Below are 13,472 nucleotides of genomic sequence, written 5' to 3'. Positions count from 1 at the left end.
TCAGGAAGTGGAGCTCATCTCAGATAGTTCTTTGCATTCCCTAAAGCCTTTCTTCCTCATCTTCACCCTCACCCACAAGACTGGATCAAATACTGCTTTCAAGTTCCCTCCAAACTAAAGATGCCCTCCTCCACACACACTATGGATAACATCACAGATCTACCTCTAATACACTAAAATTACTTAGAAACATCTTTATCATGACATCAAAACAGTAAACCAGGAGCTCCTTTGTGGTGCAGTGGGATCAGCAGTGAATCCACTGTGTCAGGATGCAGGTTCGATCCCTGGCCCAGCACAGTGCAAAGAATCTGGTGCTGCAGCTGCAGCTGGGATCTGATCCCTGGCCTGGGAACTCCATGTGCCAAGAATCATTGCAGTAGATCAGAATAAACCATTACTTTCTAGTCTCTACCAACACCCACTGGGCCCAGCCTTGTGAACATCAACTACTCTTGAAACTATAAACTGCTCAACTAGTTGAGCAGTGAAGGGATGCAATGGATGGATGCTATCTTACTGCTGCCTGTGAAATCACACAATCCTAATTATGCTAAAACACTTTAACATCCAAAAAGATGAACACAATTTTTAAGGAAAGAAATACAAAACATACTTCTAATTAAACAATGATTTTATTGTTTTGCATACAACCAACAAGTTTATGCAACCAGGGCAGAGGCTGTGGATGACTCGCTGAAAAGAAAAAAAGGAAAGGGAAGAAGAACTGAATTAACAGAAGTCCCTCATATTCATTCACAGAATCTCCCAAAACTAATGAAGCAATTTCCTAACAGCTAAAATAAACCCCGGATATATAAAATAAAATACACCTAACTGATCAGTTCCTTAATCAGTTCATTGAGCTCAAGCATAATGAAGATGCTCACTCAGACATCCAAGGAAGAACTGGCCAACATAAAGAAAAACCTTTCTGGTGGAAACTGCGAATGTTTGGAAATCAATCATCATAGTGAGCAATCGATGCAAAAATTCATACAACACAAACACCTGGGAGTAGAGCTAAGAACGAACCTAAGATTGAGTAAAAGGGTCTGTTTGTGTTCTGAATCAGTAGATTACAGAACTAGACCCTTTGCTGGTCTTTGTAAATGAAGTTTCAATGGAACCAGCCACACCTGCCCACCGGTTTTTGTCTACCGCTGTTTTCTTGCTACAATGACAAAGCGTAGTTGACCATATAGCTTCAGTCTAAAATGCTGCCGGACCTTTTACAATATTTAAAATATTCAGTATCTAGCCAACTCCTGTTCTTTTTAACAAAAAGGGCTCATACTTACTATTTCCAATTTGGGGGAAGGACTCGTTTGGTCTTATAATATCGAGCCAACCGGTGAATACGGCTCTCAATCAGAATCAGACGGAATTTAGCATCTTTATCCTAAAAATAAAAATGGGCAGAATTCAGGTAAACCACTAATAACTAACATTATTTTAACAGGAGAGTGTTTAGACCCCATGCACTTTAATGAAAAGTAAGCCAGTGCCCCTTAACAGAATCAGAGGCTAGGGTTCCAGTGACTAGATTAAGTCCCTAAAGGAATTTAAAGCTTTGAAATAGAAGACTTAACAAGCTGAAAATAAACACCTCAACATTTTCAACCAACTGAATGTGCTGCATCTAGGGAGCCTCCCTCTGGAAGAATTTTTATTTCAACCAACTACCTCGTACATTGTTTGTGCCCTAAATCATCTTAGATAATTCAAATCAGATAGACTGTGTTTTACTGAAACACAGTTGTACAGTTCTGTTCTCTTACCTTTCTGTTCCTTTCAAGATGCTTTCGAACAGCAACAGCTTTCTTAATTAAATGGTAGAGATCCTCAGGAAGATCAGGAGCAAGTCCTTTGGACTTAAGAATCCTCAAGATTTTATTGCCTGTCACAAAACGTACTTGTGCAACACCGTGTGAGTCTCTCAGGATCACACCTGAAAAGAAGTAACAGAAATTCCCACACCATACACACAAACCGGAGCATGTGATGTCAGGGTCTAAGATCTAGTCACTTTCCCAGTTTCTCACTTGTAAAAACAGGACTTACTTTTATACAATCAGACACCAATATGAGAAGGCATGCAAAGCTCACTCAGACATCCAAGGAAGGTTTACCCAACACTAAGGAAAACCCCTTCTGGTGGAAACTGCGAATGTTGGAAGACCATCATCACAGTGAGCTTGCTGGATTACAGACCACCACCACCAACAAAAAAAAAAAAAATCAAAGAGGTTCTTCGAAATAGCACCATCTGACTGCTTGACAGCCTATTATTTATTTCCTATTTGTATGTGATACCTCCACCAAACTATAAGCTCCAGGAGAGTAGACATGTTGCCCTTTTTTTTACTTCTGTATTCTAGGGATCCAGAACCACATAGCAGAAAAACATTTGAGGAATAAAGCCATCTGCACAAAAGTCACACACAGCTGAGGTCCAAAGCACATCTAACTGTGAGAAAAGGACAAAGACTCAATGTAACTAATTCCAACGCCACCACCAACAGCTGGGTGATTTGGGGCTAATTATATAGCCCAATGTGCCTAAGTTCCCTTAACTAAAAATAGGAAAACCACTAGTATAGCTGTCAGAATCGAAGTCAGTATATGCGAGGGCTTAGAACCTTACACCTAGGAGGGTACCCAGCCCAAAGAACACTCATTAAATTTCGGCGAGCATTTCAATCACTTTACCGTCTTCCACGTAAGAACTTGACAGTTCTGCAAATGAAAACTAGGCCTCGGTCATCAAGAAAGCCAGGAAAAGGTGGAAAAGATTTTCAAGTCACGTGTAAGATATTTACTCTCAGACTCTTTTCCAGCAAGTTACACGAGGCCAGGCGGAAAAGGCTACATCAGACAAAACTACTCACCGATCTGTGAGGGAGTCAGGCCCTTCTTGGCCAGTTTGTAGATCTGCTCCTTCACGTCGTCAGACGTCAGCTTCAGCCACTGTTTATAGAAAAGAAAGCAGCCTTAAGACGAGAAATCAGGGATGGAACCGAAACACAGCGGTCCTGACCGCCCTGAAGACCCCACACTTATGCACACGTGGTCTCCCTCCCCGCGCCACTTCCCTCGAGTGACGACTGGCACCCCCTCCCGGCCTCTCCCCGATCCCCGCACGCCACTTACGGTGGGGACGCTGCGGCGGTAGGGCAGAGCCGACTGGGACAGGCCCTTCCTAGAGAGAGAAACAGTCTCGGCGTGAGGAGGCGATCCGCGCCACAGCAACCCCAAACCTCACCCCCTCGGCCCGCTGCCCACACTCCCTATTTACCCGACCCCAGGACCCAGCCCTGCAGCCCACTTGCAAACCCGAGCTCACCCCGGAGCGTGCATGCGACCCATGATGGCGGCGGTCAGGCAACGAAAAAGAGAGAGGAGGTGGGAGCGCCGCAGGAAGCCACCGTGCACGCAGGAAGTGACCTCACACGTCCTCGCTTGCGGGAGGAGGAGCTGCTCTATGTGGTTCCTGGCGTCGGCGTGACTACATAACCCGAAATGCATTTCAACATGGACTACACGTTCCGTCATGCATCGGTACCGGGGGGCGGTGCCTGACCAGAGCGGGAAAAAGTTCGTCTCCTGTCCCGGCTGTGAGCTCTGTGAAGGTGCTGCCTCCGCCAAGGTCCTGCAGTTTGGATCCCGGATTGAGACTAAGCACGCAGCAGATTCGGCTGCAGGGGTTGGTAGATTTGGTCCCTTCCCGTAGGGCCGTTATCTGCGCCCTTGCAGCCTAGCGAACTTGGCCTCCCAAAGTTCAGCCATGAGCAGTTTTTCGTCCTCGCACCAGCGTCAGACTTTGTCTTAGCCCTGAGTTTCTCAAAGTCTGTACCTTCCCTTAAAATTTCACAGGTATATTACAGTGGTGATGAGTGCGACTGTAAATAATGGTAGTGGCTCCGCCTAGATAGCGATGACATTTCTTTACCTCAAATCCTAGCCTTTCAGTGGCGGGATCACTGAGTACGGAGCATCAGCCTAGCGATTTGAATCAGGCCCTGGCGAACCCCCTTCCCGGTACCTACTCATCCACCTGGGACCTCTTCACTCTTTCCCCCACCTTGGGCGGTGGGGCGCTTGGCTGGGAGGGGAGGAGTGCGGGGCCTCACGGAGCCGCGTCCGAGAGAGCGTTGGCTAACATGAAAGAGATTTGAGAATAAGACTGCATGGATTACGGTACATTTACTTACTTAAACATGAGGGTTTTTTTGTTTTTTGCTTTTTAGGGCCACACCCACGGCATATGGATGTTCCCAGGCTAGGGGTCCAATCCGAGCTACAGCTGCCCGCCTACACCAGAGCCACAGCAACGCCAGATCGGAGCTGCCTCTGCAACCTACACCACAGCTCACGGCAGCCAGGATCCTCAACCCATCGAGCGAGGCCAGAGATTGAACCCCCAACGTCATGGTTCCTAGTGGATTCCTTTTGGCTGCGCCTGGACAGGAACTCCTACACATGAGTTTTTTGAGTCCTCCAGCATTGCCGGAATGATTTACCCTCAACCTTCCGATTTACCACAGTTGTACCTTGCAGTGGAATAATAGATGTCTAAGATATAACCCATACCAGTGCTGGATTGTTTTGAGAATACCACTCTGGTTAAGAAAGAAAAAAATCGGTTGTAAAAAGACCACTTCTAATAAGGATATATAGGAATGTTTACTCAAATATTTATTCGTAGTATAGGAATTATAACTGTTTTCAGGGTTTTTTGTTTTAGTCACGTTGAAGCCCTCCAGTAGTTTTCAGTTCACCTTATCTTTCCATGATTGTATATTCAGTAATAATAAAAACAAGATGTGTGTGAATTTTAATGAAACGGTATTTACCTTCTATTGCCTTTATGTGTCGCATGATGAGAACTTTTTGTTCATTACAAACGGGAGTTCCTGTCGTGGCTCAGTGGTTAACGAATCAGGCTAGGAACCATGATGGTGGCGCTTTCGATCCTGGGCCTTGCTCAGTGGGTTAAGGATCCAGCGTTGCCGTGAGCTGTGGTGTAGGTTGCAGACGTGGCTCGGATCCCGGGCTGCTGTGGCTGTGGCGTAGGCCTGTGGCCATAGCTCTAATTAGACCCCCTAGCCTGAGAATCTCCATATACCACAGGAGCGGCCCTAGAAAAGGAAAAAACAAAAAAACAAAACCCTTATTTTTTAAAGACAAGAGAAATTATAATTTTACTATCTAAAGTCACTGTTAACACATTTGTTAAAGGCAGAGTTTCAGTGATCAAATGGTTTCTGAAAATTGATTTATGAATTTGTAAAGGTTTTATGGAGGTAAAATTCACATACCATAAACGTCACTATTTTAACCATTTGAAAATGTATAACCTAGTGCCTTCTCATACATTTACAATGTTATGCAACCATCACCATTAATTTCAGGAATTTTCATCACGTTAAAAAAGCTTTCTATTCTTTAAGCAATCACTCACCAGTATCTCCTCCCCCACAGCCCCTGGCAACCACTAATCTGCTTTTTGTGTCCTTGAATTTGCCTATTCTGGACATTTCATCTAAATGAAATCATACAATATGTGACCTTTTGTTTGTGGTTTTTCCCATTAAAACGTTTTCAGTTCTTGTTGTGGCTCAGTGGAAATGAATCCGACTAGTATCTAAGGATGCTGGTTCATTCGCTGGCCTTGCTCAGTGGGTTAAGGATCCTGGGTTAAGGATCCGGTGTTGCTGTGAGCTGTGGTGTAGGTCACAGACACAGCTTGGATCCTGTGTTCCTGTGGCTGTGGCAAAGGCCAGCAGCTGCAGCTCTGATTTGACCCCCAACCTGGGAACCTCCATATGCCGCACATGGGGCCCTAAAAAAAAAAATTTTTTTTCAAGTTTCGTCCATGTTGCAGCATAATGCTCCATACATTATGGCTGAATAATATTCCATCATATGGCTATATCACATTTTGTTTATTCATTTGTTGATAGACATTTGGGTTATTTCTGCTTTTTGGCCACTATAAATAATGCCATGAACATTTGTGTACTAGTATTTGATTACTTTTTTTTTTTTTTTTGCCACACCTGCCGCATATGGAAGTTCTGGGGCCAGGGATTGAACCAGCAACACAGTTGTGACCTGTGCCACAGCTCTGACAACACTGGATCCTTAAACTGCTACACCACAAGGGAACATTCTTGAGTATCTGTTTTCAGTTCTCTTGGAGATTATATATAAATGAATTGCTGGGTCACAGGGATAACTGTTTAACTTTTTGATCACTGCTGAAGAGTTTTCCACAGCAGCTGCACCATTCTACGTTTCCATCAGCAATACCTGAGGACTCCAATTTCTCCACAGCCTCACAAACACATTTAAAAAATATGAGTGATATGATGACTGATAATTTGTGTTTGCTTTCTGTTGAGTTTTAAGAGTTCTTTATGTATTCAAGATAGCAAGATCCTTATCAGATTTGACTTGTGAATATATTCTCCCATCCTGGAAGTTATCTTCTTACTTATTAATAGTGTCCTTTGGCGAGTTCCCATTGTGGCTCAGCAGAAACGAACCCTCACTCAGTGGGTTAAGGATCCGGCATTGCTGTGAGCTGTAGTATAGGTTGCAGACGTGGCTTGGATTGCGTGTTGCTGTGGCTGTGGCGAAGGCCAGGGGCTACCACTCTGATTCAACCCCTAGCCTGGGACCCTCCATGTACCTCGGGTGTGGCCCTAAAAAGACAAATAAATAAATAAATAAAAGTGTCCTTTAGGAGCTGCAGTGTTGGTTGCAACTGTGGTTCAGATCTGATCCCTGGCCCAGAAACTACACATGCCACAGGGTGGCCAAAAAAGGGAGAAGTGTCCTTTGGAGTTCCCTGGTGGTGCAGCAGATTAAGGATCTGGCATTGTCACTGCTGTGGCTCGGGTTCGATCCCTGGCCTGGGAACTTCCACATGTCATGGACACAGCCAAAAAGATAAAAAAAAAAAAGTGTCCTTTGATGCACAGAAGTTTTTAATTTTGATGAAACACAATTTACCTATTTTTCTTTTGTTGCTTGTGCTTTTTGTGACATACTTAGGAAACCCTGTCTAGGAGTTCCTGTCATGGCTCAGTGGTTAACGAATCTGACTAGGAACCATGAGGTTGCAGGTTTGATCCCTGGCCATGCTCACTGGGTTGGGGATCCAGCGTTGGTGTGGTGTGGGTCGCAGACACAGCTTGGGTTCCATGTTGCTGTGGCTGTGGTGTAGGCCGGCGGCTACAGCTCCGATTGGACCCCTAGCCTGGGAACCTCCATGTGCCGTAGGTATGGCCCTAGAAAAGACAAAAATAAATAAATATTTTATCGAAAAAATAATGTATACATGTATGTGTAACTGGGTCACCTTGCTGTACAGTAGAGAACTGACAGAACACTATAAACCAGCTATAATGGAAACAATAAAAATCATAAAAAATTTATTTTATTGAAGTATAGTTGATTTACAATGTGTTAATTTCCATTGTACAACAAAGTGATTCAGTTATACACACATATATATTCTTTTTCATATTCCTTTCCATGATGGCTTATTACAGGATATTGAATATACATCCCTGTGCTATATAGTAGGACTTTGTTGTTTATCCACTCTGGTTTTCTGGCCGTACCCATGGCATGCACAAGTTCCAGGGTCAGGGATCAAATCCAAGCCATAGCATTGACTCAAGCCACAGCAGTGACAACACTGGATCCTTACTATGCCATTAGGGAACTGCTAGCCATTCTCTATATAATAGTTTGCATCTGTTAATCCCAAACTCCCAATCTCTCGCTCCCCACTCTCCTCCCCACTGTGTCTTTGATCCATTTTGAATTAATTTTTGTATATATTATGAATCCTACTTCTCTTTTTTGTATGTGGTTATGTAATTGTCCTAGCACCATTTGTTGAAAAAAACTATTCTTTCCTCATTGATCTTGGCAGTCTTGTGTCTTTCCTGGATTATGATTCAAACAAACAACAAAACTCAAATAGAAGTGAAAAATACAATAATCAAAATTAAAAATCAAACAAATGGGTTAAACAGAGAAGTAGTGAATTTGAAAAGAAATCATAATAAAATTCAGAACTGAAGAAAGTTGCTGATCCATAGATTCGAGAATCCTAAACAGAAAAAAAATAAAAACAGATCTACACCTAGAAATATCCTAGTTAATACACATCAAAGGAGATTAGTCCTAAGGTAATGATTGTTGAAGATATGTGATAGGATTCATTTATGGAGGCCATTATGTTGTCTAACTTTGTATATATCTAAAATTTGCATGATAGGGGAGTTCCCATCGTGGCGCAGCGTAAATGAATTCAACTAGGAACCACGGGGTTGAGGGTTTGATCCCTGACCTCCTCACTCGGTGGGTTAAGGATCTGGCGTTACTGTGGCTGTGGACCCCTAGCCTGGGAACCTCCATGTGCTGTGAGTGTGGTCCTAAAAGGACAGAAGACAAAAAGAAAAAAAAGAATCTGCATATCTCTGTTCTGAAGATATGTTATAGAATGGCTGTTACTATACTATTTATTAATTACTTGAATATTAAATAGTATAGTAACAGCCATACTATATTCACAAAAGCATTTTACTTTTATGAAATGGTGATGGGGCTCTAACAAAGTGGCAATCCACCCCTTCCAAGAAAAACACTTAGAGGTCAGACACTCTATTTGGACATTTTAGGTGCAAATGACAGGCCAATTCTGAAATTCAGGATTATCTGAAACTACTAAACTCCTGGGTGAGATGCAAAGAAAAGCAACAGTGAGTTCATATCAGAGTTGAGAAGCAGGAATGTTACTATGTTGACAAGAAATGAGTGCAGAGTTCCTTTGTTCAAGAAATATTTTAATACAATTGTAGTACAGTTATGAAATCACATTCAATCCACTGAATATATTCAAGATATTAATAAAAATATTATACATCTTTACTCACTACCTTAATATAATTAAAGTATTTGGTTCTTATAGATAAGACTGTCATATTCATTCATATCTGCACTGCTAGTCAAAGAGCATGTAAGTAAATCCATGGATTATGGTAATGGGGCTTCATTCCTTTTTGATCTGAAGTATAAGTATCAAATTGAACGTTTCCTCTTTTAAATGCCACAATGCTTGAATCCCAGAAAGAACAGTGAACTAATTTAAGGCAAGATATTAAAACATTTATACAACATTAATTTGAAAATATAAAAGAATACTTTATCAAAGATCATACATGCCTTAACATCTAGATATCTAGAGATTCTTAAAAAGGCAGTAATAAAAACATCAGTGCAAGATCTACATTGGGTTCCTCAGTAGAGAAAATAATTGGTTCTTTAAGTAAACCATTATTTTCAAGTCCCAAAACACTGCAAGAGGAAAGAATTCTTCTGGTGTAGGACTTACCTGTAGCATAATTATTTTTATTCAATAAAGATAGGTATAAAATATTGTGATTACACATAAAAATTAGTGTCTTGGCTAGTTTAAATGTTTGTTTCAGATTTACTTTAATTGCAAGCTTTAAAAATGTTTAAAAAACAACTAATTTAAAACTTACTGATAGTAAGTAGTGCAAGACGGTGCCTCTGTCATTTTCTTTTTTCTTTTTCCTTTTTTTTTTTGCTAAGGGCTGAAGATTAGTGTTTCAGAAAGAAATAACTTATATTTAAAATATATGTAATTATATATGTTTTTTAATGACCAAAGAAGGCACATAATGAGTTAAATTAAAGAAACATTTCCACTTGTTTTGAATTCTGGTTAACTATATAGTGTTAATTATAATATACACTTTTAGAAAAGAATCTCTATTTCTTATAATTGAAAAAGTGACATGACATTTTCTAACTCTTTGTGTAAAAGACATTGCTGTAACAGATTGTAAATAGGCAGTATACACTGAGTCCAATTAACAATGACCTTTTACCAAGACTTTTTTTTTTTTTTTTCTTTAGCAGTGGCTAAGTGACAACTCTTGGAATGGAATTAGGTTTTAAAAACTTAGGTAAAAATATCTAGTATTTCTTTACATTTGCAAAGCTTTACTTTGAGGAAATGTTAACTGTATATGGAAAAAGCAAATAAACGGTGGTGCTTTAATCTGCATTTTAATTAACTTATTAAATAGCACATTTTAATATTTAGAAAAGGCATTCATATAGCACACTCATGGGATTTCCTACAAATGGACCATTAGTGTTAGGCACCAAAAATTTCAAGTTTTTTTTTTAACCTGCCCTCTGATACACCCTCAACGCTCCTATTTCTGCTCTGCAGATATCACCATTTTTATTAAACATGTGCACAGTTCATACAAATTCTGTTGTGTGCAACTGAATCGGAGATTGTGCTTTCTTTCTTGGTATTTTTCATTGCATATTCTGTCATTTATCTCACAGCAACTAGAATGCTACAATCTCTTACCATTTAAAAGTGTCTGAATTTCTATTCTAGCCATGAGAATTAATCTTATATATACCTATTTATCCAAACTAAACACAAAATTGTGTGAAGCTGAATGAATAATTAATTCAAATGAATCATAATGTTTATTGTGGAATAATTACCGTCATGTCCCTTATGATTCTAAAGCCCATTATATTAAGGAAAGTAATTCATATGAATGTACAATGTTTACAAATGTTTAAGTAAGACAACTTACAAGACAAACTGTGCCATAAAAGCCTACATTAAAATTTAGTCTAGACCCTAGAATTCTTGTCCTGGGCCTCTTGTCAAGAGTCTGCCCTACCCATGGAGTTCTTCTATGGAACAGGAATGGTCATGTGGGTGAACATCTTCCCTTGTTTAATGAGGGAGTGGATATGGACATATGGAAGTGAAATTACTAAATTTCAATTCACACTCTGGGGAATAAATGCAGGATTATAATGGAATGATGGAATTTAGTGTACAGCTACATTGATGAATCTCATTCAGTTACTGGGTACCAAAAACAAATCAAATGGCTGATGTTTAAATAACTAAGTCACATCCGAAGTACAGAAAATGATCTTTCTCTGGGAAAAACATTAGTAAGTGTACATAAATTCTTGTCTTAGTAAAAAGTGAGTGGAAATTACTATCAAGTCAGGAAAGAAATCAGAAATGAAGTGCCAGAGAAGCATATGAAGTTAAGGCACCATTATTTACAACTTCAGTGATCGGCACTTATTCTGAAAAAGGCTTTAAACACATGAATAATAAAAAGCAATGTTATCTTCCCCTACTTCTATAAACTACTTAGTAGTTCTTAACATAACGATTATTTGTGCTTTGCTTTTCGGCCCTGTGAATAGCAGCTGCATTTTACAGTAACATCCTGCACCTTTTCTCTCCTTTGGTGTTTGTGAACATACACAGTGGTAAAGGCTATAAAAGGTGCAAAACAGGAAAACAAACATGCTGTGTCTGTGTAAGAAACAATGCAAAACAGATGGTTGAATAGACACAGTACTATCAGACCACACTAAAGCTATTACTCTGAATTACTCAAGAAAGGATTAAATCCTTTACCAATTCAAAGTCTTTCTCAGGACTTATTATATATTAAGTTTAGGATTTACAGCATTCTATACAATGACTTTGAAATAGCAATGGAGTCAACAAATTCATAAAAGTTAGTTAAGTGAGTGTTGGTCCAACAGATATGTTGAAATGAAGCAAGTACATTTACTTTATCGTTTGTGTCCAAGTATAAAAATACTGTACAAAGTCCACATGTGTATGTGCACATTGTTTATAAATGTTCTTGCTTCCAAAGCTCAGAAGTTCACTAGCTTACAAATAGGTTGCTGCAGTCAGCTGATACCACTTGACCGTCTCTTTGCTCAAGTTGAAATCTTTCAAAGGCAGGGTTAATCCACCCAAGAAAAAATTCTCCCGCAGAGATTCTGCACTGAGTACGCTTAGCTGAAGTTCTCTCTGTCTTAGGGTTTCTTTGCTATATCCACTATACACAAGCTATAGTAAAGGCAAAAAGAAAAAATTATTACACATTATTTTGTTTCTAGGATTATTTCAAGTAAAAACATGAATGAGATTAAGAGTCAAAGAGTGGCTACAACTAATGACATGGATTATGACACATCTGGTAGAACCTGCCTCAAACTTTAGATGCATTTTGTATTTCAGGAGTCTTGGATTGTATTGTCATTCCTCTGAGCGTATGACACAGGAATGCACAAAGGAGAAAATTTGTCGTTGGCTGAAAACTAAAAACATGGTTTTCCTGATATGGAAGTACGGAGAAGGGAAAAGAAATTACACGGCAGCCTGCCTTAAAATGATATAATTGAATCACTTTGCTGTACAGCAGAAATTAACACAACATTGTAATTCAACTATACTTCAATAAAAAATTTTTTTGAAAAAAATGAGAAAAAAAAAGATCATCTTAAAAAGTGAAACAGAGGGAGTTCCCCCTATATACAGTGGGTTAAAGACCAGGCAGTATGTATTTGATCCTCAGCCTGGGAACTTCCAAATGCCTTGGGTGAGGCCAAGAAAAAAAAAAAGAGAAATAGAAGGAAAAGAATAGATGAAAAAGCAGAGGGAAGCAATTAGGATAGTGTAATTATTTTACAAAAATGAAGGTTAAAATTTCTGTTTCCTGTCTTTTTTCTGTTAAATTTTATATGCCATGAAACACTAATTTCTGATTATCCGCAATTCAGTGCAAAACCATCAACTATAAATGCAGTTTACAGCAAATCTGGAGCACTGAAAAACTATTCTCTTTCAAATACCACATTCAACACTTAAATTTTTTTTCTTCAAGAAAGCCTTACCATACCTTCTGACCAACATCTCTTTAATCTAGTACCCACTGTTTGACTAAAAGAACTAAAAAACTAACCATATCCATATTTCAGTTTCTTGAAAGTATAACACTATCCTAAAAAAAAAAGCCAGTACTACTTTTTTTTTTTTTTTTTTTCCATTTTTGGGTGCCACCACTCAGCATATGGAGTTCCCTAGCCGGGGATCAGATCTGAGCCACCATTTCAACCTGCACTGCAGCTACAGCAATGCCAGATCCTTTAACTCACTGTGCTGGGCTAGGGACAGAACCTGCATCCTGGCACTTCAGAGATGCTGGCAGTTGCATTACGCCATAGTGGGAACTCCAAGCCAATACTACATTTTGAGAATAATACCAACTGGTCTTCAAACATTTTATATGCTTTCTGAGGCTGAGGGAGTTTCCGCTGTGGCACAGTGGGTTAATGATCTGGCTTGTCTCTATGGAGGTGTCAGTCCCCAGGCCCAGGACAGTGGGTTAAGGATCCAGCATTGCTATAGCTGTGGTGTACCCTGAAGCTCCAACTCAGATTAGGTCCCTGGCCTGGAACTTGCAGATGCCATGGGTGCAGCCGAAAAAGGAAAAAAAATTAATAATAAAAAAGTAAAGCGCTGAGAAAGTACAACATGGTTTTAACAAATTTATAATCTTCAGGAA

At 39.9% G+C, this 13,472-nt stretch overlaps 2 protein-coding genes and 2 non-coding genes across 6 annotated transcripts in view; all 4 read right to left on the bottom strand.

Moving 5' to 3' along the window:
* Positions 1-616: 616 nt before the first annotated feature.
* Positions 617-3,417, bottom strand: RPS13 (ribosomal protein S13). Its single transcript, NM_001244829.1, is given in 6 exon segments — positions 617-696; positions 1,302-1,402; positions 1,782-1,951; positions 2,892-2,970; positions 3,154-3,202; positions 3,347-3,417. Coding segments are annotated over 6 exon segments (456 nt in total). The 5' UTR covers positions 3,370-3,417; the 3' UTR covers positions 617-662.
* On the bottom strand, positions 887-977 carry LOC146405355 (small nucleolar RNA SNORD14). The gene has a single exon (XR_014839288.1). It is a non-coding gene; the product is annotated as a small nucleolar RNA SNORD14 (small nucleolar RNA).
* Positions 2,106-2,196, bottom strand: LOC146405354 (small nucleolar RNA SNORD14). Its single transcript, XR_014839296.1, has one exon. It is a non-coding gene; the product is annotated as a small nucleolar RNA SNORD14 (small nucleolar RNA).
* Positions 3,418-8,850: 5,433 nt separating the features above from the next.
* Positions 8,851-13,472, bottom strand: part of PIK3C2A (phosphatidylinositol-4-phosphate 3-kinase catalytic subunit type 2 alpha) — a 195,430-nt gene continuing 190,808 nt past the window's right edge. For all 3 annotated transcript variants that reach the window (XM_021083275.2, XM_085011828.1, XM_085011829.1), the window contains one exon: positions 8,851-11,974. In XM_021083275.2, the coding sequence (XP_020938934.2) occupies positions 11,792-11,974 (183 nt within the window). In that variant the 3' untranslated portion in view covers positions 8,851-11,791. The remainder of the gene's footprint in view (positions 11,975-13,472) is intronic.

Source organism: Sus scrofa, chromosome 2, assembly GCF_054392235.1.
Source record: "Sus scrofa isolate SSC_HxYL_T2T_F1_AM1 chromosome 2, Sscrofa_HxYL_maternal_Yorkshire_Landrace_v2.0, whole genome shotgun sequence".
NCBI lineage: Eukaryota > Metazoa > Chordata > Mammalia > Artiodactyla > Suidae > Sus > Sus scrofa.
Note: the sequence above shows the minus strand (reverse complement) of the source record. Positions and strands in the feature narration are given on the sequence as shown.